Source organism: Aptenodytes patagonicus, chromosome Z (genome assembly GCF_965638725.1).
Source record: "Aptenodytes patagonicus chromosome Z, bAptPat1.pri.cur, whole genome shotgun sequence".
Taxonomy (NCBI): domain Eukaryota; kingdom Metazoa; phylum Chordata; class Aves; order Sphenisciformes; family Spheniscidae; genus Aptenodytes; species Aptenodytes patagonicus.
This window is the reverse complement of record NC_134982.1, coordinates 14992543-15019575: the sequence shown is the minus strand read 5'-3', so window position 1 is coordinate 15019575 and position 27033 is coordinate 14992543. Positions and strand designations below refer to the sequence as shown.

At 36.0% G+C, this 27033-nt stretch overlaps 1 protein-coding gene across 1 annotated transcript in view; it reads right to left on the bottom strand.

Annotated features, from left to right (window-relative positions):
- The window catches only part of WDR70 (WD repeat domain 70), a 140221-nt gene that overhangs the window by 95544 nt on the left and 17644 nt on the right, over positions 1-27033 (bottom strand). The window contains exons 6-7 of the mRNA XM_076362462.1: positions 7292-7351; positions 1981-2114 (exon numbers count right to left, since the gene is read on the bottom strand). Of these exons, the coding sequence (XP_076218577.1) occupies positions 1981-2114; positions 7292-7351 (194 nt within the window). The remainder of the gene's footprint in view (positions 1-1980; positions 2115-7291; positions 7352-27033) is intronic.

Here is a 27033-nt window from a genome sequence, read left to right as displayed (position 1 = left end):
CAGCATGCCTCAATGTCAGCATGAAATAACTGTTTCTTAAGTTTGGATCTTGTTACTAGACAGAGCTATAGTTCCTGTTTTATGTTTACAAAAAGATACAGAAGGGGTATTTAAATAATGTATTTTTAAAAACCCAAAATTAGTACATGAGACTTGCAACAAGCAAAATTCCCAAACTTTTCATCAGTAAATTGTATTTTTAATTTTTTTTGTATTTTTATGTATTTCATTTATACTTCAACATACTCAAACCACAAGAATGTACATTTCACCAAGAACAATCATATAAAATTACTTATGAGATACTTATAACACACTAAATGAACAGTGTCAGGGATAACAAGCACTTTAAGCTCAAATTTCACCATCAGTTTTTGCCAAAAAGAGGTTACAAATGTATTTGCAAGCTGTTTTCCTTGAAATGGGACATTAATGCACACTGTACTTGTAGTTTTTATACTATATTTACATCTTATACCATTATTACCAAGTACTACTAAATTTGAATGCATTCTTCTGCTCAATTTGGAAATGCTTCAGTTAAAATAATCTCCTACTGTGGGAGTAAAGATCGTCAGCTCTTTCTTACTGCTCAGTTATGACAGAGCAGAGGAAAATACCATTTGTATCCTGCTAACTAATCATGTAAATGAAACTCATGCCAGAAAAGTCTGAATGTGACTTCACATTTGGAGAATTTTATTTATTTATTTATTTCAAAGTGGCATGTTTACTAAGTTATGTTTTCAAAGTAAATGTGCCATTCATCAGTTTATTATAACAAGATAGATCTGTCAGAGATTAGAATTGCATAACGAATCAAAGCACTCTTTTTATTTTCCTGATTTTTCACAGTTTAGGACATCAGTAGAATCCCTTTCTATTTTGCTCCTTTTCACGCTAACAGCCCCAACTTTTTCTCGTCTTTCATTACCTAGATTCTTGGCACATCTGTAATTAGTCATACACATTCTAACCTTCCAAACTGCTCAAACTTCAGCTGCAGCTTTTTAAGACAATAACGATTAAAAATAGACATTCTAAGTACTACTTACTGCGCATGATAAATTGATAAATTTCAATCCCTTTTTTAAGCGTACCAAAGTATCTTATAAAGTGCACCAAATTAGTTAGACATTAGAAAGTACCTTGCTAGAACAACTGTGTTATTAATTTATGAATGTGTTTATCTGAAAGTTCGTTGTGCATGAGACATACACTCCTTTTGAACAAGCTCCGTATTCTAATTCTCTGCAGTAAGTAAATTAACTCGGTTCATTCACTTGCTGAATTACCAGTGAACAGTACGCATAGTATGGAAATCACTCTCTAAAAAATGCTTCCTGGATTTTTTTTTTAAATTTACATATATAAGTGATAAATGTAAATAAATATATAACTTTTTTCTTTAAAAAAGGCAGTAGACTTACACTTTTTTTAATGCACACTATGTAGCTATTCAATTATCAGCACAATGCAAAGGACCAGTGCTTCCAGAAACAGAGGATTTAATGAAAATTAGATACCCCCCCACTCAAAAATACTGGCAGGAACTACAGAGGCTCTCTACAAAGGGGTCAACTGTTTTAACTTTCTTCTCTTCTTCATTAATTTTATATAAGCAGAGCACATATGGAAAATGTATTCTATTAATTTTGATTACAACTATGAAAGTCAACGTGTCTCAGAGGTTCATAACCTATTTGCTGATACGCTATTTGCTGACACACTATTAACAATTTCATCTGCAAATTCACCTGTAGCTTTCTAAAAGGGGAAAATAAGCAAGTCGTCAGAAAAAGCATGAGAAGACATAAGCAGACAAGTTCTCAGATTCATATTCCCATTCCATTTACCACAAAAAGTATAATGGGATACAAAAGCCTTTTAAACAAGCTATCTTACAAGGCTTTTGTGCATTCTGTTAGGACCTGAACATAGGCACAGTCTTAAGTGAAAAAGGCAAGTCTTCATGCCTACCATTCACAAGGCTGGAGTGATCGAAAAGCTTGGAGAGAGGCATCCATTCCAGCAAAATCCCAAAATTTAACATCATAGTCATAGCCACCAGTTATCAAGCGGGCACCTGAAGGATCCAACCCCAAAGCAGAAACCTATACAGGGGAAAAAAAAAAATTTAAAAAATTAAGATCATTCAAGCTTTTTATTATTTTTTTTCTACAGTTCTTCAGGTGTCACCAAAATATAAAATACTACTAAAGTAAAAAAAAATAATTCAGGGTGCTAATTTCTTCATAAAATACATCATCTATATTTTGTCTTTGAATTTTCACTACCTTGTATAATGTCTGAGTACTTTGGAAGGGGCAGAGAGCATGGAAATGGAAATTTCATAATTTGAATAAACCACTGAAGACAGCTGATAAAAGTTACAGCGTTTGCTTTCTAATCATCTCATTGCAGAATCTGGATATGTTTCATTTCTATGAAGAAAATGGTACTCCAGACTTTTCTAGCAAGACACTGAAATGGCATTTAACATCCATCAGTTTAAGATTTTGCACTAGTTTATTCAAGACAGTTCATGTGCGTATATACATTTCTCTTCTGAAAAAAGAAAAGAAAAAATAAAGTATCAACTTGATTTAAAAAAACCCCACATTTAAAAAAGATACTATTTTAACTAAAAGAGCTCAAAAAACCTTTACAAAAACCATTTGTTTTATATACAAAACTAGCTACTTAAAGCTGCTCGGAACTTTGAGGAAAGAATGCTTAATGCTCATTACTTCTCATTTGTTATCCTCAAATCAAAGGTTGTTTAAAATGGGATTTTTAGTGAAAATCTTATTTTAATTCTCTATTTGAAGAACTTTATTATAGTAGTGTTCAAATCATCATATGGAGAAGTGAGTAACAGAAAGCATCTCTGATAAAATATCCTTTCATTTACCTTCAAAATTATTTCTTCTCTTTTCTCATTTGTGAAAATATTATCTACTACTATCATTTCAAGTTTCAATACAAGATTAGCTAGACAATGTGCTAAATTAATTTGTAAGTCAAGTAAAGAGATTAACTCTCCAAAATTAAGTCATCTACATGAGATAGTGTTGAAAAGTGATGTCAAAAACTGTAACACAAGAATATTTTTAGAATTACTCAAAATTACATGAAATGTTAAAATGACTGAGAAAGTTTTCATTAGAAGATAAAACTCATATGGAATTCATGCTTAGGTTTTAACCCCTAGAACACAATTTAACCTCTATTAGGCATTTCAGGTTAGACAGACCATGGGTAAAACCTAGCCTCTAACCAGACGATAACTTTTAACAGTTGGACAAAAACCTGGGCCATCCCACATACATAAGATAGATCATCAGATCATCAGATTCAGAAACCCATTCACAACAAGGAAGACAGTCTTCAACACAAGAAAATAAAGTAATAATAATAATACAAGTTCTAGGAAATGCCTGGGAAGGGATTTGAAGAGATGAGCCAGAAAATTCTGAAGGAAAAAAAAAAATAATGTTATACTCAACCAAGAACATTCAGACTTACAGAAAATTGGGTGGGAAAAAAACAACCAAACAAAAAAAAACTGTAGACACAATAAAAGAAGGAAATGCCTTAATTTCTGAGTGAAAGATAACACCTGAGAATAGTGTCATGGTTGTAGGCTAGCAATGCTGAACTACTTCGGGGGTGGGGGGGAACCCCCAAAAAAACAGGCCAATTACTTTCAGATGCCTAAACCTGTATTAAAAATTCCAGATATTGATGTACAAAAATTACAATAATTTGCATATAAGGATGCTCGTCCGTGTGTATCTTCTTTGCATGTATACTCGAAAAGTACTGACAGTCACTGATTTAATGCAGACACATAGAAGTAACACCAAAAAAACTTGTCTCAAAGATGTATCAGTCTACTACTGTACTTTTTTTTAAAGCTTTAGTATATACACTGTGTTATGGAGACTTTTAAAACTTATGTAAACTGTTGAATAGTTCTCACACAAAACACTTGAAAAATGGAATTTAGCATGAGATAATTCCCTTTTTCAACTGGGCATGGAAAAGTAACCTACAGAAAATAAATGTTTCAATAAAAACACCAGTTATGAATGGAATTTATTCTTTAAGATGGACAATTTGTTTTGCTAAAATTAAGGTTTCATTATATGAAAGAGCATGGGCTTCTTTTGAGTTTTCTTTTTCCAGTTTCATGTAGAAAAGGTTCACTTAAGTATTCCTTATTTTATCAAAGACTCATTTCTAGTCATCTTCTCCTTAAGGCTCGCGTTGCTTCTCATGCTGTATACTCATGTATACCTCGCTGTACAGTGCCATCATACAGCCAACAGTTTGAAAAAAGTACTTTCAAGAAAACCAAGACATTGCAGAAATGCTGCTGCTGTTCACCAGGCAACCGACTCCTTAATCTAATTGTCCTGCTTTATTTTAGAGGCATTCACTTGCAGAAATCTTATCTTTTAGAGAAGGTCTAAAATCTCATTCTTCTAAAGAATGCAAAGGATGATCAGATGTCCTAATCCAGCACCCCCCAAAAAAAACTGATTTACAGAGTTACTAATAGATTCAATATTTTTCTTTTTAATTCCCTGAATCAAATGTTTAAATGTCTGCTTTGTGCTATCCCTAAGAATGAATTAAACTCCACTTAGTGATTATGTCACTGTGACATATTCGATTTTCAAATGAAACAGATGCAACCTCTTACATGTTTCAAAAAAAATGGCCCTTTTACCATTTAAATGCGAATTTTGAACCCCATTCATTTCATTCATGATTTCTAGCATGCAGAAAAACTGGGCATCTCCAAATTAATCATGCATTCAATTAATAGACTCAGGTGTTCTATTCTGCAATAACTACTATAGGAAGGAGTAGCTGTGATATGAGACATTAGAAAGCACACTGTTCAGAATACATCTGATTATGTATTGTTTCTCATACTCACCTATGTATCAAAAGTGTCAGGAGAAAAAAAAAATATCCCTGAAGTTTCATTGGGAACAGTAACTCCTATTACACTGTACAAGCAAGGCAACCAGGAAATTAATCAGGTTTCTGGAAAGACTCTCCAGCTTGGGAAATCTTTTCTCAGACTTTTCAGCTGCACAGCAATAGAGTCATCATCAAACCCACGTTCATTAGATTGAAGAGGTACAGATGGGATACATAAGTTTAGCTGAAATACAGTACACTGTATGAACATAATGAGAAGACTGTATTTTAAAATGTTGGGGTGAAACACTGATATCAAGATACAAAGTTGCCCCCATCCTTGTATGTGTGTAGTGACATGGGTAAGTAATTTCATTATTTTAAAACAAACAAATAAAACAAAAAGATAGTCCTTCTACAGAAGAGCTGTTTTTTTCAATGATCTGTTTCATTCACTGCATCCAGTCTAATCCAACTGTGCTATATATACCCACATTATAATTCACCTCTGCTCTAGGTGATGACAGCTGCATTCTCATGCAGTCAAAATACCTCAGAAGTCTTCCAAAACTGTAACTTCCACTTTACAAAGCCTTTTAGTTAGAAATAACATAAGCTTATGCTTTAAGCAGCCTTCAAAAGCTTTACTCGTTTAATATAGAGAAAAATAATTCACAAAGTTTTACATAACAGTTTGTTAGGAAACGTATTCAAGAAACATACTGAAAAAGCAATTACTGTCACATGTAAAATGGGAAACTGGTTTGCACTAGTACACTAGTATGCAAATCCCAGCATGCATAGAAATTAGTATGCAAAGAAGTTACATGCACTGTGTGCATAGAAATCCACTCTATTTTTTTTATTGTAATACAATGCATCTTTTACAGGTCTTAAAAGAGAGTATCTTTCTGTTTTCATTTATAACACATTTGTTACTTCTTTCCTCTCCTCCCTCTACGTCTGTATGTCTAGCACTATGATAAAACAAATGGGTAAGCCTTATCACTTCTCCGCACTCCAAGATACACCACAAAGTTTGATGCCAGATTAATGAATAAACACTTCTGAAAATAACTATTTCTGAAAGCTTATTAAAAAACATATGATCTTTACTCTTAAGTTTAAGCACCCAGAAAATTCCTTTTAAATGTCCTATAAATATTAAGAAATTATTAAAAATTCAAATCTTAAACTCATAAGTTACTGATGCTTAATGTTGTGATTTTATATATGTTATTTAATAAGTTTATTATTTAAAATATTTAATATTGTTGAATGTTAAATTATTAAGTGTATTATTATATTAATTACATAAACAGAAAATGAATCCACAGGTTTTCTTAAAAATCCAATAAAGGAAAATTATACATTTCCTTAGATTGTTTAAAACCTCATGAAAAAGCATTTTTCTCAAATAATTTTTTTTTTTCTTTTCTTCCCCCCCCACCCCGAAGTTCTCAGGAATGCCATGAGTGAGAATTCTATTAGCTGACAGTGCTTTCAAAGGGATATAACAACAATAAAAGAAATTCTAGTACTATTTTCTCATTGAAGCCTAAGTCATGGCCCAAACTGAAGCAGCTAAACAGCAGCGGCATCTTTTTTAATGATCAAAGAATATGGGCAAAGGATTTGGGAATAGATTCAGGGCTATTCATGGCCAGAAAATAAATTCCATTCTATAAACATAGCTATTCGATCAATCAGCACATAAAAGCAGTTGAATTTGTGTTGGAAGATAACATTACCCAGAGATAAAAATATTGAGAACACAGAAATGATAGTTCCAAGGCGGACAGTGGTTCTTTAAAAGAAAATGAAGGAGCAATACTGGAGGTAAAACCTAGAAAAGATGCAGTCAAAGACAAGGAAGAACAAGGTTTCAAGAAATTGACAATGGTGTATAAAAGGCACTTAAAGATTCAAGGAGAATGAAGGAGACCTGTATTCAGCTACAAAGAAGTCTTAGAAACTTCAAGCAATAACATTCCCTTTGAAATCCATGACCAGTTAAAGAAAGGTCTAGATTAGACCTATGTCTAGATTAGGAAGGTCTAGTCTAGACAAGGAACTCTAACAATTACAGAGAGTGTATTTGACAAAAAGGAAGAAGAAAATGAGACTACAATTGAGTCAAATGGAGCCACATTTGGGTTATTACAAGAAAGCAAAGAGGCAGTCCTAAAACACACTTTCAACTGCAGTAAGAAAAGAGCTAGACTAAAATAACAAATTAAGAAGAAGAATTAGCTTCTTGAACTTTTGCTGACAATAAGTATTTGTTATCTTATTTCATAGGCTGGCACAGTTCTAGAAAAACAAGAAGTGTTGAAAATGTGTTATCACTTACTGTTTTTGTCCCATGTTGGAGTGTAATTTCATGAGAATCTGGAATTTTCTTGACAGGGTTCTGGAAAAAAAAAAAAAGGAAATCCACCTCTGTGAAAGTAGTGCTGTGACAAAAAAAACCCCAACCAAACAAAAAACCCAATACTGCAATATATATAAAAGTAAGAAAGGTTTCCCTCACAGCAGCCATAACCTAAGGAGGAGAAAGCAGGGGGAAATCAGAAAAAAGAGACTAATTCCAGATTTTTATTTTCATGGATATACCACTAAAAATATGAGAAATAATTGTTAAAAAAAATATGAGACTGCTTTAATAAAGAACAAAAACAGGAAAAGATTACCTGTTTTTCCTCTTTAGAAAACATTAAAATTCTCTTTTGTTCTTAACCACCAATATCTAACAGTCTTGCACTGTGATTTAGTCAATTCATCATTATTACACAATGTCTTTTCAAATAAAGGACTCTCTGAAGTTAACAAAATTAATGAAAAAAATCTAGAAATTCATTACAGGAGCTAAGTTATCTATGTCATTTATTAAGATCACGGACTGGCTTCCCACTTCCACTTGTGCCACTATCCTCAGCTCTCATTGGTCTTCACAACTGCCACTTCGATGGCAGCCATAACACAGTCAATGTAATTCAGGGAATTTCATTTAATAGCAACATACAGATCGAAAGCAATTACAGTTTAAAACATCTAACACACCACACTAACATCTGTAACACAAATATGAAAATAGTTAATTTACACAGAAAGAAATGTACTGAAAGTACTCAAGTTATTACAAGGTTCTAAAAAGGTCATTTGATTCATTATTCTCAAAATCCTTATTTGTCCGGTACCACTTATGGATATATGGTACCAGACACAACCTGTCATTTTGATGCCCGACATCTTTGTTACAATTTTCCGTTGCCGAAGTCTGATTTTAAAATAATTTTTAAGCACACTTCATATTATACATTACATCTCTTTCCTTATCCATCTCTGTCAATTCCTTCCCTTTTTTTCATACTTGCCACAGAAAGTCTCTATAGCATCAGGCTGATTTCCTTTATACTCGTATTATCCTACAGTTCTATCAGCTTTATTTCTCCAATAAAACTGAAACTTTCATTATCTTTGGTTTAGCCAAACCTACCCTTCTTCCAACTTTACTTCTTGCCACTAACAACAGCTCTGATTCCCAAAAGAACTGTGTAATTTCCTTCCCTCTTCACACATATATATACAGAGATAAGCCAGCAGACGACTCATGCCCTCTGTTTTCACATTCACAGCATATGCACATCTTCGATAGTCACAGGTGTTTGAAGGGGAACTTGAGTATTAGCATGGAAATCATATATGCACCTGAGCAAAAAAATATTTATGGGACTGTGGTCCATGCTAAGTCTGAAAAGGTAAAGGTTTACAAATAGCTATACATGACATTGAGAAAGGTATAGCCCACATGGCATGAAGAGACACTTCCACAGACTCAGTGGTTTACAAGTTGAGAAGCAGGTGTACCTCAAAACTCCCAAGTGAAGCTGTGATTATGAAAATTAGTTTATTGTTCAACTGACACTATAAAGCACCTGGACAAAGATATAATTATAATACAAACTCAGTTTTCCGTACCTCATCATTCCCTGCACTATAAATTGGTATTTGCTGGTATTTCTTGGGATGCAAAGAACTGCTCAACAGCTGCTGCCTGTACTTGCCATCTAAGCGCATTCCATAAAAACGGAAGTGTGAAAAGGAAACAAACAGCTTCCAAGATTCATACTGCCATCACCCACAACAAAAGACGTACTACTTTCACAGAAACCATCCGTTGCTGGAAGGAGAAACAGCATTGTGGTCATTCTCATATTAATCACTGCAAGGTTGCTTATTTTGTATTCCAATCCACTTATTGGAATGTTACAAGGTTGCTCATTTCATATACCACTCACATAAAAACATTTTTGCTTTAGAGTGCACTCCTGTTGAACACCGTTCTGGTTACTTATCTTTAAGGGAGAACAGACAGGAATACATTCTGCCACCTGGTAAATCAAACAGCCTGAGCCTGAAAGTCAGACATTTGGCGACTGCTAGTGGTGCTATGCTCTGCAGTGTCCAAGGGATGCCTGACAGTTAAAGTAACTGTTTAGACTATTCAAAACAAAAAATTAACATAACAACGTCCAGGAACATATCTTGGCATACCATCTTCAAATCAGCCAAACGCTTACAAAAAAACAAGGTGGTTTATTCTGTTTTAGTAACTATGAACTTCCTAAATGACTGAGAATGCTATAAATATCTCTAACCTGCTACAACAAATGCCTATATGCACACACAAAAATCAGATGCAACTTCCACTTTTCCAGTTATTACATTCCTAAGAATAAGGAATGCCATAAAATCCTTTTTTCACTCTCTCAAAGGAAAATATAATTAATACATTTTATGTTGAACATCAGGATCCCATGTATACTGGAATATTACTGTAAGACTGAAAAAACGCAAAGGTAGAGTTTGCCCAAAGTGTACCTACACTTCCAGATCTTCCAGTTGCTTGGATTTCAGCTGTTAAGTTTACACAAATTGATTTTAATATTTCAATAATGCTGTTCTGGAAAATTTGTATTGTAATTAAAACTAGACGAGATGAAATCTTTACAGGATTTTTTGTTGGTTTTCTTTTCTCCCCCCCCTCCCCCCCTTTAAACCGTATCAGGAAAAGACAGTATATCAAATTTCTCTTTCAGCAGAAACAAAGGAAAACAGTTTTGGTGTTGACATATCTCCTAATATTGTTCCAAAAATTCTCAATTCCCTGGCTTACATAAGATTAATATATATTAAATCTGTGAAATAGTGTATTCTAGGAGTTCACAGTTTTTCTCAGAAATGAAAAGTCTTACCTTTTAAATAATTTCTGCAAAGGGATACTGCAAGTCAGGCATTACATCTGCAGTTTGCAGTTACATTTTTTCAGGGAATTCCAGTCCTAGCTGACTGTTAAGCTCCTGTGCCTGACAACACTCTTCTATTCCCTGCGCCACTGTCCCTAAATACTGTGGATTTTTTTTTTCTTGCTCCTTTTGGGAGCTTCCTTATCCTCAAGCAATACTCAGAAAATATGCTACTAGAAACCACAGACTGAAACTAGACCAGTCTCTCCAAGATCTCTTGAGAAAAATCAAAAACAAAACCAAAAAAATCAAATAAACTAATGATGCAGGTCAAACCAGACAAGTGAGAGAACAGACACAAAAAGGAAAAATTAGTTAAAATCTAGATTTCTACATCCTACAAGATATCCTTCAATATCCTCGGGATTCTGAATATGGGCAATAATAATCATTGGGACTTGGCAGAAGACAGAGGGATACAGGAGGTGGGAAAAGAATGGGCTGGTATCTTTATGATAAACTAAACATTTGGCCTGGGGAGAAGTTAGGTCCTACAGAAGTAATAAAAAAAAAATCCACTAAACAGTATCAGAAAGAGGAATTTATAATTAAAAACTACCTCAACCTTTACCATCTGTTAACCTTTCTAACAGACTGACCATCCAAAAGTCATTTTAGAATGACTTTAGAATGACCATTAGATTATGTTCACAGGCTTAAATGGATAAAAGCAAAGACTACGAAAAACAATGTGAATTCCACAATGACATATTCTGCTGATCTCACATACACAGTAACTGCAAACTGCACTTGGTGAAAAATAAATTCATCCACTAGAATCCAACCTCTCACCCCCTAAAAATACCCCTACAAGTTAGAATATAGGTCCTCAAATGACTCACCTTTTCATGGCCCAGCCAGGGCCAGGGAAGGGCAGAATGATGCATTTAGGCCTAAAAGTACCTCTACTGCTCTGTTTATTTCACTACATGGAAACTATCCTGTGTGAAAGAGACTTGCAAGCTATAGGTAATCTTTCACACACCAGGCCCTTAAGTGGGAACTTTTCTGGGCACCCACAAGACCACAATTTAACAGAGGAAACAATACAATTTTTTTTCTCTGTGTTTGCAATTGTCCTTAGATTCCAGTATAAAGGATCTTGCCTTCCTTGAGGATTTCAAGATCATATGTTGCCCTGGAAGAAAATACAACTTTCCTTTTCTGGATAGCTCCTGTTATCTTAGAGCTCTCCCAAAACACTGACTTGTTGGAGACTTGAAGAGACTTCTCATTTGTGGGAGCAGAGCTATGGTACAGCATGGAGAAAAAACATGCAAAACTGCAACTGGGTAAACTAAAGGTGAGCACTTTCCCTGTCTTGAGCAGGAGAAGAGGTTAAAGTTGGCTTCACTACTACTTACTTCAAATACCTTAAGTACTATACTAAAAAGTCTTTTCTGCAGGAAGCGTAAACACTCACACCCTGCTCTTTCGGGTCTCTGGTTTGGTATGCTCCACATGGAAGACACTGTCTGTTCATTGGCAGGAGTGAAGAGAAGGAGGTAAGAGCTACACTTCATAGAGATGTCTCCATTTCTGGTGAAACTGAGGGTTTCACAGAACAAATTAACAGAGGTGGTCTGATACAGATGATTGCTGCCTCACTAGAAAACAGATGAAATAACTGGGTTCCTAATGGACAGCAGGAATAGCTGGTGGAAGCAGGAGGGGGGACAAAAAACCTTAGCATCAAATGGTGATGGAATAACCTTCATCTACTTAAGGAACTGCAGCAATTCAAACTTCCAAATGAAGGACCCCCTGCAGAAAACCATGTTTTAATCATCCAAATGCCAGGCCTTCTGGCAATTAAGAAAAAAGAACTTTCTATTTTCAAGCATTTTGTTTAAATACGTCATGTTCATGTTTTACGTTTTTTTTAAAGCCTCCTCTCTTCCCCTCCATAACGACTGTACTGCATGGAAAAGAAAATGCCACACTGCTGGGGGGCGAGGTGGGGGGAGAAGGAAAGTTTGAGAGCCTTTGAGAGGCTTTTATTTTAGACTCCAGCATACCGACTGACAGTGCTGAAATCTTCTTCCTTGTTACCAGACAGTAACAATTGTCCTTGTCTTCCATTATTCTCCAGAAGAGTTCAAAGGAATAAGCATGATTAAAAAAGAGTAATCAAGAGTGACAGGAATAGTTAAAAAGAGAAATGTAATGTCTCCTAATAAAAATGTTCGTGCTGTAAATTATGTAACATTGAAAAAAATGTTCTTAAGATATTTTAAGAATAAAACAAATGGGCAGACAACTCATCAACAATCAACAGAAACAATGGGATTTCTGACAGGGTAATTTGCAAAGCGGAGAGGTACAACACCACAAGCTCTTCAGTTTAGACAGGTAAAATACCACAGAAAACCACTGAATTGTGCAAATAAACTGTTAAAACAGCATCACAGAAATCTGGTCCAACTGCTGCAGTATCCAGGCACAACAATATGCTAACAGCAATAGCAGAAGTCTTTAAACTACTTTTATTTTAGAAGTTACAACAAAAAAGCAACTCATGCTTGTTGTTGCTTGCTAATTTCTGTATCAACTGTGTTCGGTTTACAGGCCCAAGTATTCTCTCTCAAACATCACCTCAAATACAACCCAAATGCTTCTCTTTTCAGGGGATAGAAGTTACAGAAGTCCATCAAACTTGCACAAATTCCCTGTATTGCAGTTAAGTTCAGAGCCACAAACACGCAGTTTTTCCTTTCTACCTCACATCCAACTCTGATAGATACTTCATCCATGTAAATGAATGAAATCAAGAGACTATTCTAGTGATGATGAACAGAGAGAATAGAGTCTTGTTCCATCCTTCAATATTGAGTCTGAAACACTACTAGAAGAAAGATAAAAGGGTGTGGAGGGGAGTATTTCACAGATCTGGAAGAAAACATGCCTCATGTCTCTTTTCAGACTAGAAAAATGTTTTAAGCTGTTAGGCACCCAGCTGAATTTTCCATGACAGCAGTAAAAGCTGAAGACAGCTTGACTTTTTCTGTTCTTTTTTAAACTTGTTCTGGAAACACGCGCGCACACACACACACTGATATTCATGTTTTGTTCCACAAGTTACTCCTCATGCACTGATTAAAACAATATGACTCGGAAAACCTGCCATTTTACATGTAACAATTTTTCATTATTTCCCTCCATAACTTAAACTGAAAATAAATGTCTAAGATATACACTAAGGTTGCACAAGCGTACACTCAAGAGAAAGAGGGAGTATGAAAAACCACAATGTGAGAGATGGGTAAGATGTTATTTTACAGCAACAGAAAAATAGAAATGTTTTGGGGTTTATAGGAGTGCATTATCCACAAACTTGCAGCAGAAGGAAGCATCCAGATTTGAAAGGACATTTCAACAACTTTTAATTTCCTCTTTTAGGTGTTAGAGTGGACAGATGTATTCTGATGCAAACTTGCATGTTATTAAACTCAGTTTGGCCCAGATTCATATAATCTGAGTTTCTGAATGTGATGCACCTAAATATGGAAAACACCTACTTCAGACTTCCTATACAGCCTTCAAAAAGAGACAGAAACTCCAGGAGAAGAATCAGTCTATCAAAAAACTGAATCATCCGGAGACCTCTCCTCTTCATGAATTATTCAGGGAGTGCAAGGCAACTAAATTCCTAACATAGGTGCCTTGATTAGGTTGGATGAATCAGGGCCTATGTGTGTTTATTATCTAAAATTTTGGCCCGAAAAAGATAAAGAAAAAGGAAAATATCATGGAAAACAGGAGGATACATGCAAACACTGGTATGAATCATCTTGGCTGATATTCCCATGAAACACCCACAGTATCTGTTACTCATGGAAAAATGTAGATAACTCAAAACTCCATGACAAATGCAGAAAACCTTCAAAATTAACAGAAATATTGGAAGGGCCCTACAAAAGGCTATCTCTCCCAGTTATCCTTTAATTTGGGTAACACTCAAAACAGCACAGAACTTATGTCTTGAATTTTAGTACGGGAAGATTAAGGAGAGGTTATTCTTTTCTTTAGTGAGATAAAATGCACTACTCCAGGGTGCATTCAAGAATTAAGGAGGTGCTTAAGTAGCTGAACTTCCTTTCAAATGCCTACAGGAAGTAAATTTATTTATTCAACATGGAAACGGTACCACGGCTAGCTTCTCTCAATATCATCTAATTCACAGCCTCATGAATTTTTTTCTTATGATCTGAACCACAGTGTTTTGTCAGGTTTAACCACCAAGGGAAAAGACTTTAGAGTAAATCTTCATTCCAACACGGCTGCTTAAAAATAATAAATTTGTAATGTTATTATAGTTAGATACAACATATTTTATTAGATGATAGTTCAAACGGTAATTCAGAGAATGTTCCCAGACACAACAGGTAACATGAATTAAATCTGCTCTTCCCTTTCATGCCACTTACTGGCATGTCCCCTTCTGAAAAGACTCCAATGGCTTAACAATTTAGAAAAGGTATTGCAATTAAGAGTCTCAGCGTGGTTTGCAAATATCTTTTTTAGATATAAACATCATACTCCTAAAGTACAGGAAAAAGCCTGCCTGATCTGTCTCCTGGGAGATAGTTTTAGATAGATTTCAGGAGGTTACTATTTTTCACCTAGATTCTAAAATCTCATTCAGATGATTTCTAAATTTAAAACAAGCCCTTGATTTATGAAGTCATAGTTTATATGAATACTTATGACCTGTGAATTTCCTCACAATGTATACCAGAGAAATTCTCTTCAGCCTTTTCCAAAGCAATTTGTAATCACTGGTAAAACTGATTTAAATCTAAAATTGCCTGTGGTCGTTCAACTTTCCTTTGCAGTTTCTGGGAGACCGATTTACTTAAGGTGAGTGTTCTGGTGATATTTCAGATATGTTACATTCTCCTCACATAACTACCTACCTATGTCATCTTTATCATCTCAGTTTCAAATGTGTATAAATATAAATACTTCATATTTGCTAAAACAGTATGCACAACTGCCACATACCACCAAAAAGCACCCATGTTCAGTCAAGACACAGTTTTACTACAGCTACACAAAATAGATACACAAAATTACTACTACTTATGATGTTAAGAATGAAAAAAATCACTGGCATTTTCAGTCAGACATATTCTTTATTAAGATTATTCTTTAGAGCTGAATAGAGTATTTCATTTTGACATAAAGGAATACTTCTATTTACTCTGAAATCATAAAATAGCACACACAACCACAGAACAGCTGACAACGAGGAGAAACAAAACAAGCAAGCAACTAACATGTTTGGTCTGAAATCTCTGCTCAGCCTGGCAGGTAACCAAAGCATAGTTTGATTCTGAAATCAGAAAGGACAAATAATTGTGAACTTTCAACTCTTTGGAGTTTAAGTGCCAAATGCTTAGTTCAGATGCAAACAGATCTTACTTACACATTCATTTATTTCATATCCAGCTTGATAAGAATTTCTGTACCACACAGATTCCATGTGGAATTTCTACCACAGGGAATATGCCCTAAAAGACACACATGGAAGAATCCAAGAACGCAACATAGGATGCAGGACCAGACTGAACCTAACTTTCATTAATGCATAACATTTTTCAGCTTGCTAGCCAGTTCACTTAATTATTTACATTAAACTCGCTCTAAAACATCCTTTATCTAAACTGCACAGACACTTTATCACCTTTTGGCAAACTTTAGGGAAAAAAAGCCTGAAGTTTTTTCACTTGACTCACCAAGAGAAACCATGAAAACCAAGGTTACACTAAGAATTCCATAAGCAGTATCCCACCTTTTAATAATTAGAACACTTTTAGATGTTTTTCAGTCATTAAAATAGCTTTACTGTTCTCCAGATTTACCTTCTGTCTTAAAATAAAATTATTTATGAAGTATTTTAGAATTTAGAAACCATACATGTACAAAGTTTAACGTTTTTTGCAAAAATAATGCCTCCTCTCTATATATTTTAAAAGTCAGTGATACTATTAAGTGTTTGTAATTCGTGCAGCAAAAGGCAATTTTAGTTATACGCACTTCTATGGAAGTACATTAAAATAATATATGCAGTAAGATAAGTATTACTGTTTCCTTTGCAAGTTTTGTAAGCAGTGGAATGAAATCTATCAGCAGCCGTACACTCTAAATTTTAATTTTGGACTCACCAAAACTTAAAAAGCCAACGCAACCAACAGATTTCAATATTTGGCACTGCTGTCTAAAACAGACATGGAGATTACTACAATTGAAATAAAATGCATTTTTCCTCTCACCAAAAAGGAGGCTGATGTTCACTTTAAGACTTCTGGTGATCATGTTAGCATAGAATTTCATAAGCATCAAGGCAATATGAATAAGAACCTCTATACCAGTATAATAGCAACCTCGTTAGTGAGCCACCTCTTTTATATTTTACATGTTTCAATGACCAAAATTAAAACAATACACCATTGGTGTAGACCAACCCTTGACCTTTGACTGTGCAATTTATTTCATTCCTGCATACCCCAGTTTTGTCATCTGAAAAATTTGAATAAATAATATCTGTCATAAGGAACCTGCTACCAGGTTTTATTCAGAAATGTTGGTGAAGTTCTTCAAATTCCTCAGGGATCCTGTTATTCTTAGCAAACACACTACAGTCAGCAAAACTAAACAATGGCAAGTCTAGACAGAGTTGTCCAGAAACTATACTTTTCAACAGTTCTCCAGTTGTGATTGTAAAAAGGTGTTCACTCAAATGTTTACTCCAGGATCTTGAGAGACACAAGTTTATGCATACCATCCCACTCAGTGACAAATATTCCAGTTGCCTACAAACTTACTAATCAATTAGGATAAGTAATTCAAATTGGGGGGGAGGTGGGAGTCATCAGCTAGTCACGCAAAGAAGATCTACAACCACAGTATGAAGGTAGGGGGGTTGGGGGTTATAAATTACAGCATGTCTAAGTTACTGCAGGAAGGAAGGACAATTTCCTATCTAGCTCCCACAGCTGGTTCCAATTCTATTACTGTTTCGATTACTAATTCTCCCATGCCACCCATAAATTACCTTCAAAACATTAACATTTAAGCTGTCTTATAGCAGCACAATTTTATGTAATTGACATGAGAATAAATTGCTAAGTGACTTTAACTATGCATCTGGAAAGAGGAAAAGATACATTTATATTGTACACATGTGAGGTCCATGCTTGTAAGAAACACACCTTTCTCCACACTTCACTCAGGTATATTCCTTTAACTTAAAGCTTATGTCAGAAGAAAGTGCATTATGGCCAGATGATGTATCTCATATTGTTAAAACTGTTGTAATACCCAATAACACTACAAATAATTTTCAAAATGTTCACAGCAAATACTAAGCACTAGGCTAAAAAAAAAAAATCACAGCCACTGTATGTTGGTTTTATTTTTAATCATAAACCCCATCATTTTTTAAAGTTGTGCCCAAGAACTATAAAACATGCTTATCTTCAATGCATTTATATGATATGTCTTACTACAGTATCTATAAATATTGAGACCCCTCCAGCATACCATATCAAAAATACTGATTTCTACACACATAATGTAGTCTGAAAATACCAAATGATTACAATTAAACCTGACAAGACACACAACTAAACAGAGAGCCATTGATTTCTACATAGCAATTAAACAACTATTATTCAGTATTGCTCAGTTGTGGATTATACAGGAACAGAGTAAAGACCCCAACACATTTTCAGTGGAATGATGCCCACACGTCAAATCCAACACTTATTATAGTCATTCTTCAAGGAGCCTGAAGTATAAAAGCATACAGAAGCAATGCTTTCACTTTTTAACCCAGACTAAGATAAAGATCCATTGTCTAGGCAATATACACAAAACTTTAGCTGTGTGCCTGGAGAAAGAAGGCAAAAATTCAAGAACATCATACCTTACTGAAATGCCTCATTTCACAGACATTTACGGACATTATGTTAAGACCTCGTATATTTTTCTTATTCTATAACTGTTAGAAAATGTAGAATATTAGACACATCCTGTGAGATCTTTCCTTAAATTATTCAATAGGCTTCCTGATCATCTCCACAAGGAGCTGCTGCCGATACTCCATACTATACAAAGATTGCTTGGTTTACCAGAAAAGTCTTCCTCATTTTACAATCTAAAATTTAAGTTTGGATGATATGATTCGAATTAAGTCACTATTAATCGTGTACATAATAACCTTGTTAATCTAGCTGAGATGGATTAATAGCAACATGCATCTTCAACTTGTTCATAATAGACCCTTAACAATGTATTTTTAACTCACACTTATACAGTACAAAGATGACAATTTCGGATGTTCAGATGATGGTCTACAATTACTTCCTTTTGGAGTTAGGAAAGAAAAGCATAGCCCGTAGATATAAGGAACTCCAGATTTCAGACTGCGTATCTACTACATAGCTGCTGTGAGATTTTCAATAAGACAATTCCCTGTTTAAGTATCATGTCTTAAATGAGATAAAAAGTCCCATCTTGCAGGTGCGCTACAATGATACATTATTAAGTATGGTAGGTTCGTTGATGCATTTGAGCTGCTCAGATTCTACCAAGCCAGAAGCCATAATTAATGCTTATTATTAATACAGAATCATAGAATAGTTTGGGTTGGAAGGGACCTCTAAAGGTCATCTAGTCCAACCCCCCTGCCATGACCAGGGACATCTTCAACTAGATCAGGTTGCTCAGAGCCCCGTCCAACCTGACCTGGAATGTTTCCAGGGATGGGGCATCCACCACCTCTTGGGGCAACCTGGGCCAGTCTTTCACCTCCCTCAGTGTAAAAAAATTTCTTCCTTATATCTAGTCTAAATCTACCCCCTCTTTAGTTTAAAACCATTACCCCTTGTCCTATTGCAACAGGCCCTGCTAAAAAGTCTGTCCTGGTCTTTCTTACAAGCCCCCTTTAAGTACTGAAAGGCTGCAAGAAGGTCTCCCCAAAGCCTTCTCTTCTCCAGGCTGAACAACCCCAACTCTCTCAGCCTTTCCTCATAGGAGAGGTGTTCCAGTCCTCTCTGATCATTTTCGTAGCCCTCCTCTGGACCCACTCCAACAGGTCCATGTCTGTCCTGTGCCGAGGGCTCCAGAGCTGGACGCAGTACTGCAGGTGGGGTCTCACCAGAGCAGAGCAGAGGGGAAGAATCCCCTCCCTCAACCTGCTGGCCATGCTGCTTTGGACGCAGCCCAGGATACGATTGGCCTTCTGGGCTGTGAGCACACATTGCTGGCTCATGTCCAGCTTTTCATCCCCCAGTACCCCCAAGTCCTTCTCGGCAGGGCTGCTCTCAATCCCTTCATCCATCAGCCTGAATTCATACCGGGGGCTGCCCTGACCCAGGTGCAGGACCTTGCACTTGGCCTTGTTAAACCTCATGAGGTTCACACAGGCCCACTTCTCCAGCTTGTACAGGTCCCTCTGGATGGCATCCCATCCCTCAGATATGTCATACTTTGAGGTACCCGAAGTCCCTTAACAAGCTCCTTTACAAAACAAAGTAAAAACAAACAAAAAAACACATTAGGAAAAGAAAAAAAAAAAAGAGGTTGTGTATAATGCTCCTATTACAAGTGAAATCTTGCAATAGTTGAGAAAATAGATCTACGGTATTTCATATCTCCTGGTTGACTGATTGGTGAAGTCACCAGGGAATGCACAGTTCCATAACTACTGTTTCCATAAATAAGCAAGATCAAAAAACCCTCCAGCAGTTCTTCCCCTGTAACAAGCAAGTCCTGAAACACAGGTCCAACTTGCTATTCTATCAAAAGAGAAATGAAAGTATAAAATAAGCCAAAAATGAGCGTGAGAGAAGCAGAGAGCTTATAAACACTTACTGGCTTTCCACAGGAAAAGTTGAAGTGGTGGGAAGGCACGTATAACCCATAAAATAATCAGAATCAAATGCAGTCCAAGAATTTTTGCTCAGATTTGTTCAAATTTCCTGCTATGGACATTTTCCAGACAACTAATAAGGAAGCCGAAACATGGATTCCCAATTTTGCATAGTTTGCTGGTCTTGGGCAGAATTTAACTCCCGTTTCTGGAATTTATTTTGTAGGCCTGAATTCTTCACGTTAACCTCGTGTTTGACATCTGCCTCGGACATGTGATCCATGAAGTGATATGGTTTAGTTCTGAAACTAATGCTACCTTACATAATACCTACTGCTGTCCCGGGCTTGACTGTTTCCCAGGCCTTTTAACAATTTACATTTCACCTCTTGGGAGCCACACAAAATGGACAGTAGATAAGCTTACAAAACAAATTGTTTTGCCTTGAGTTTTTCAATGCCGTTATTCTCTTTACAGATAAAGTGCAAATTGCAAAGTACAGATCACTTGAAGGCACTTTTCTTTACATCCTTGCTTTTTAAGTTTACCTTGCCTTCTGTATCATACATTCAGATACTCTGGATCCTCACTTCATCTGGCTACCACAAGTAATATCCAGCCTGAGATAGCAAAAATAGACCTCTGAGTAGAGAATGATGCCATCCTCTTGTCTTCAGGTTCCTCTCATGAGATCCTGATAAACCTCTACAGACAGGGAGAAACTCCTCCCGGGACACTTTATTTAGGTGAAGTCTCCCTTCATAAACCAATTATTTCACAACCCACTGTATAGGGCAATCTATTAAAATGGGAAAAACCTGACACTGATGGTAACCTGTTCCTACCTGTGAACCACTTGCCCTTGGAATTTCAGTGTAATACGGAAATAAGAAAATAGAGAAAGCAAAAGAATCCTGCTTTTGAAACACCATCATCAGTTTGACACAAACATACAAAAATTATTAAAAAAACAAGCATAAAGTATTCATACGTTCTGAAATCCTCACAGTCACTATGATACTGAACAATTCCAGTAGCGTGGAACATAGGTGAGGGAACAAGCTAGCAAGAGTGAGTAAATGCATATAAATAGATTTTTGCAGTTGGTTGTGGGTATCAAGAGCTTAGAAGTATCTATTAATACTGACAGGCACAGGGTAGATACACATTGCACTGTCAAAATTTTTCACAGTAACGGGAGTGGGGGATTTCTGGCTAAGACACTGGAATTTTTCATAAGCTTAGTATTTGCTCTGAGATGATAATTACTGTTCAAGTGATAGGCTTGTTTACAAACCTGCACTTAAAGAACTCAAATAACCCATAAGCTATATTGTGAACTGCATGCAGTTTAATCTATCTACCCCAATGGATGAAAGACCTGAAATGACCTCTTTAGAACTTGTAATTACAACAAGGTATGGTATGTTAAGCCTAAGGTTTACACAGTAAGCTCTTCTCATTGTAAAAGTGCCAAACAGAGATTATTGTCAGTGTGCCTCAGAGCTGCTCCTCCATGCCTTTTCAGCAAGAACAATGCCACGGAGCGAAGTCAGGCAGTGTATTATCAGAGGCTGCCATGCAGTGTTTTCTAAAAACCTATGAACTCTAAAGCTGGGTTGTTTTCTTTGATGAAAGACGAATGATTACAGACTAAAGATAAATATTATTTATTCATCTTATTTCAAATACATTCTGCACATCTAAGTGTTTGGTTTCTCATATCAGCTCCTAGCCTGCAAGACATATTTCCTAACAAAGAAAGCCTAAAACCACCAATAATCTTTCTTTTAGACTATCTGTACCCCAATCACTCCTGATTTAATTTTTTTTATCTGCAGAAACTGCAATATGTACAAACAGCTTTGAACCAAAACCAGTTATTAGGAAGTTCTCCCGCTCAATTTAGTTCTGAAAGTGAGCCAATTACATTAGTCATTATGAAACCATCAGAGAAAACATAGCTTAAAGAGATGTTCTTGCCTACATATGAATTAGGTTTAAAATGTTCCAAAGAAAAATCGTATCACTAACTACTGTTCCAAAAAGGTGAACAAACAGGAAAGGCCAAGGTTGGCTACAGAAAAAAAAAAAAATCTTCTTACTATACTTAGAAAGCAAGTAGGTTTGATACATACATAACTGCCAGGAGGAAACATGGATCTTTACAATCCCACGCTTTCATTATTTTTTTCTCTCCATACTTTTTGGAGCAATACTTAAGAGTAATAGTAACTTTTCTTCTGACACTCCACTCCCTCACAAACAGCAGAAGATCCACACCCTGTTCTTACCTGACTGACTTACTGTACTGTTAAGTGTTTTCTCATATTACTGATTCTTATTTGCCTAATTCACCTCTGTATCATTTAACTGCTGTGTATGATCTGTATTACAAGAGGTCTGACTGTATACAGTACTTCAAGATGCAGCTAGACACAAAGTTTTCTCCTAATCAGCCAGAGAAGTTGGGTAATTTCTATGATAGTCTGCCACCCACTCAAACCTGGTTTCAGAGTCCATCATGAGGTTACTCCCTAAAAGTATCAGACAGGGTTGCAGCTTCCATTAGTTCCTACACTATGAGACAACTCCCAAGCGGTAAACTAATGCAAATTGCATTAAACTACATAGAATTAAACTACAGCTGACAACTATTATTTTTGACAGGATAGAACTAGTTTTCATATCTATCATGTGATTTGGGCAGATGCTCATTAAAAATAGCATAGTTATAACTAACTTAGATTTAGTGACATTCATCTTACATGGGGAGTTAACATTTTTGCTGAAAATGCAGTGAATTAGTTGACTACTGCTCATTTTGCATTCAAACGCTGATTGCAGTTTCTTATTTGGACTACAAGACTTTGGGAAATCACAGAAAACTACCATTGGGCCTCCTCATAAATTCACTGTCTATTCAACGTATCATAATTGCCTTCACTAAGAAAAATATTTTATGGACAACAACTGGACTGAGCCTGGTACTATTTATACCATTAATTTAGAGATAATTGAAAGGATCTGCCCTTAAAATTACAGCTGTTAAATCCAGAAACTTGCTTTATTACTCTATTACCTATAGGCTTGCACTATCACAATACAAACATAAACACTTATTTGATATTTTAAAATCCTGCTTTTCAGAGATTCCTTTTCAGAAGGGAGAAAAATATGACATGGAGTCACCAGAGATAGAGATACAAGCAGGAAGGGGACACAGAGGATCAACAGGATGCCTGATCCCTACAAGGCACCTGTCCTAGTTTCGGCAGGGATAGAGTTAATTTCCTTCCTAGTAGCTGGTACAGTGCTGTGTTTTGGATTTAGGATGAGAACAAAGTTGATAACGCACCGATGTTTTAGTTGTCGCTAAGCAGTGCTTACACTAGTCAAGGACTTTTCAGCTTCCCATGCTCTACCGACTGAGAAGGCTGGAGGTGCACAAGAAGCTGGGAGGGGGCACAGCCAGACTGGCCAAAGGGATATTCCACACCATATGACGTCATGCTCAGCATATAAAGCTGGGGGAAGAAGAAGGAAGGGGGGGGACGTTCGGAGTGATGGCGTTTGTCTTCCCAAGTAACCATTACGTGTGATGGAGCCCTGCTTTCCTGGAGATGGCTGAACACCTGCCTGCCCATGGGAAGTAGCGAATGAATTCCTTGTTTTGCTTTGCTTGCGTGCACAGCTTTTGCTTTACCTATTAAACTGTCTTTATCTCAACCCACAAGTTTTCTCACTTTTACCCTTCTGATTCTCTCCCCCATCCCACCGTGGGGAGTGGGCGAGTGGCTGTGTGGTGCTTAGTTGCCGGTTGAGGTTAAACCACTACAGCACCTTTGAAAGAAGTATCAGTTATGACATAGTACAGGTCTGTTGCAGAGAAAAAATAAAACAAAAACCCCAAAACAACTGGCTGCCCTCACCAAAGAAACTGCTACATAAGGCAGCATTTATTCATAGAACAGAGGAACAGCTCTGAAGGACTCTGTGAAAAGAAAGGTAATGAATTCCAAGTTAAAACAAATTAAGTCATTAAAACAAGTTACTGTATCATTGGCAGAAAAGAGATCCATGTCAGAATTTTTAAACTATTTTCTATCAAGATATACTGTGAGGTTTACTCTGGCATCGTTATTTCTAGGATTTAATTTTGGATGACACACATACTTCTATCCACTGAAGTCAGTCAAAAATTATTGCACACTTCTATGTGACCCAACATTTCACCTCGTGTGCCTGCACACCCATGTATGTCGTCTAAACGAGGCAAGGAAAACCTGAGGAAAAGTAAGCATACGAAGAATATACAAGTAATATAAAAAAGCAACTAGACATGGGAGTTTACATCTTCTCCAGAATTTTAATAATTTCCACAGGAAAAGTTAATGGAGTTAAAAAACGATTTCTTTTTCAGATGGTCTTAAGGCACAGAATGCTCACCAAGACCAAGACTTAAAACTGTAGAACAAGAAGGGGTTGTCTTTAAAATGATTCAGCACTCTGCGTCACAGTGGTCTTGTAAAATAGGTATGTGCAATCTGTAGATATCATCTGTAGATGATTAAGCTAGTTATTTTTTCTTTTACATTTCCATTCCTGATATTTTTGGTACTCAGTAGAAAAGGTAGTAATATAATTAATGTACTTAAAGAAGGAATGTCACTGAGAAATATGCTTATTCTTATATTTAAGACAACGAGAGCAGTTACATCATGACATTCGCTTTGCAAGAGACATACACTATTTGTACTAAAAAGGTTACAAATCTGGTAGCACTGAAAGCCAGCTGATCCCTACAGATGTGGTTATAGCCTGATATGTAAGTTTGCTCTTTTTGCAGAGAACAGCATGTTCCAAGACACCTTAAGTAACAGGTTGGTAAGAAAAAGGAAGATAGATTGCTATAAACCCAAATGATGCATGAAACTTGGAAGATTACCAACTTGAGAAAGAAACAGTAATTATTCTATGAGATATGATTATTCTCACCCCAATTTATATTAAGTGAAGCCTAGCAAGTTCTTGATATATATAGATCTACATTACATTATATCTCAACCAGAACACTGAAATATGCTAGTTTGAAAATTGTGCACTAAAATTCTGAAAGGCTGAAGAATTGTTTCAAGTGCCGTAATTGTTGCCATTCAGATGCAGTTCAGAAGTTTAAGAATTAATCACTGTTTTCCCCTTCTGCTTAGAATATTCCCAATATGAAGAATGAGAGTTTACCTCTTCCAAAGAATTGCAAATTCACCTTGAAATCTAATGCTGACATGATTTGCCTTTTCAATTGAACGGTCTGCATCAGCCATCACATTTATGGATAGTTTATTTTTTGAATGAAATCTGATCTTTTACTCCTAATTCAGCTCCTTCAGTCCTGTCAACCCAGCATTTTTACAAAATTTGCTTTGTGCCTGCACATGTGTAGCACAACTGCAATATTTGCAAGCAAGACATTTACTCAACTCGCAGCAAATATAAAGGCAGGCTTCAAAGTACACCCAGAGATGAAGGCTCAATAACATGCAGAAAATGTCATCCATCTTTGATAGCTGTCTTTTGGAGACAACAACTAACAGCAAAATAAGCAGGCAATTTCTGCATATTCCGAGGAAACAGAAGTCTTTTACTACTTTCATTTCTGGTATTTCAAAACAGGCACAGTTTTACACTGAAGGGTCAAGGAGGCTTTAAGTCCCTCTAATTAACTTTGACTAAGGAGAAAATGCCGAGTCACAGGACACAACAGCAGAGGTGTACTACTTACAGACCCATTTTTACTGTGCTCACATTTGTCCTGCCATGAGGACAAATACATACTTGGTATCACAGACACTGACTACCTTTTGGCCACAGGACAGATTTTTCCTCCTATAGAAGGAAAGGTCTAAAGAATGAAGTACTCCAATATGCAAAAGCTATATGGTCAAACTCAAAAGATCTTTCATACTTTGTTTAATAAATTTAAATAAAAGAAAAAGAAATTGGACATGGGAAGTCTCTGTTAAAAATTCAGCTCTATTTTCCCACTCCTTTTAAAGATGTAAGCTACTGCATAAATCCTAAGTAACTTTGCCATCCTCCGACTAATCTTCCAACATTGACAATTCCATTTTTTAACAGGAGGGAAAAAAGAAAAAGGCTATATGTATAACAAAGAAATAATTTTTTTTTTGTTTCCCTTCTGAAATTAAAAAAAAAAATTAAGTCGTATGGTTTGCCTGTACTACATAAGAAGAGACCAGCTAATTCATGCAAGGGAGACAGACATTAATATAAAAATTGCCATAATTCATAGGACATTGCAGCTCTAATAAAGGTTCTCAGCTCTTTCTGACACCTGAATTAATCTACAAATACACACCATACAGTAAGTGATAGGGAAATACCACCTATATTGTGGTATTTGTGAAATACTTGACTTAAAAAAACAAGCCAAGCTTTCTAGTATTTCCCTGCAACCAACTCACATATTAGTGAGAACTCTAGCTTTTGCTTTCATTCCAGATATGATCTGAATTAATTAATTTAACTCTTTAAGACCAGTTTTTTCACAACAAAAGTTTTGGTCATACATAGAAAAATAAGTTCTATTCCTAATTTCTATAGCTCTTCCAGGATTTATTTCCTACATTCATACTCATTATTATATGAAAGATGACCTATGGGGCCTCTGTACTGTAAGAAGGCCATCATGACTGAGTCCAACCCTTATTTAAGCCCTTGTGTTTCACCACACGAGAACGTACACGTGCTCACTGCAATGAATTCCATGCATCTAAATAATCCCAATCAATATCTTTACATAGTACTATTTACTCTGAACACTGGTTCCAAGCTAGTTACTAAAGAGGGCTGCAGAAACCATGCAAGACAAACAGAAGTTCCAGGAAG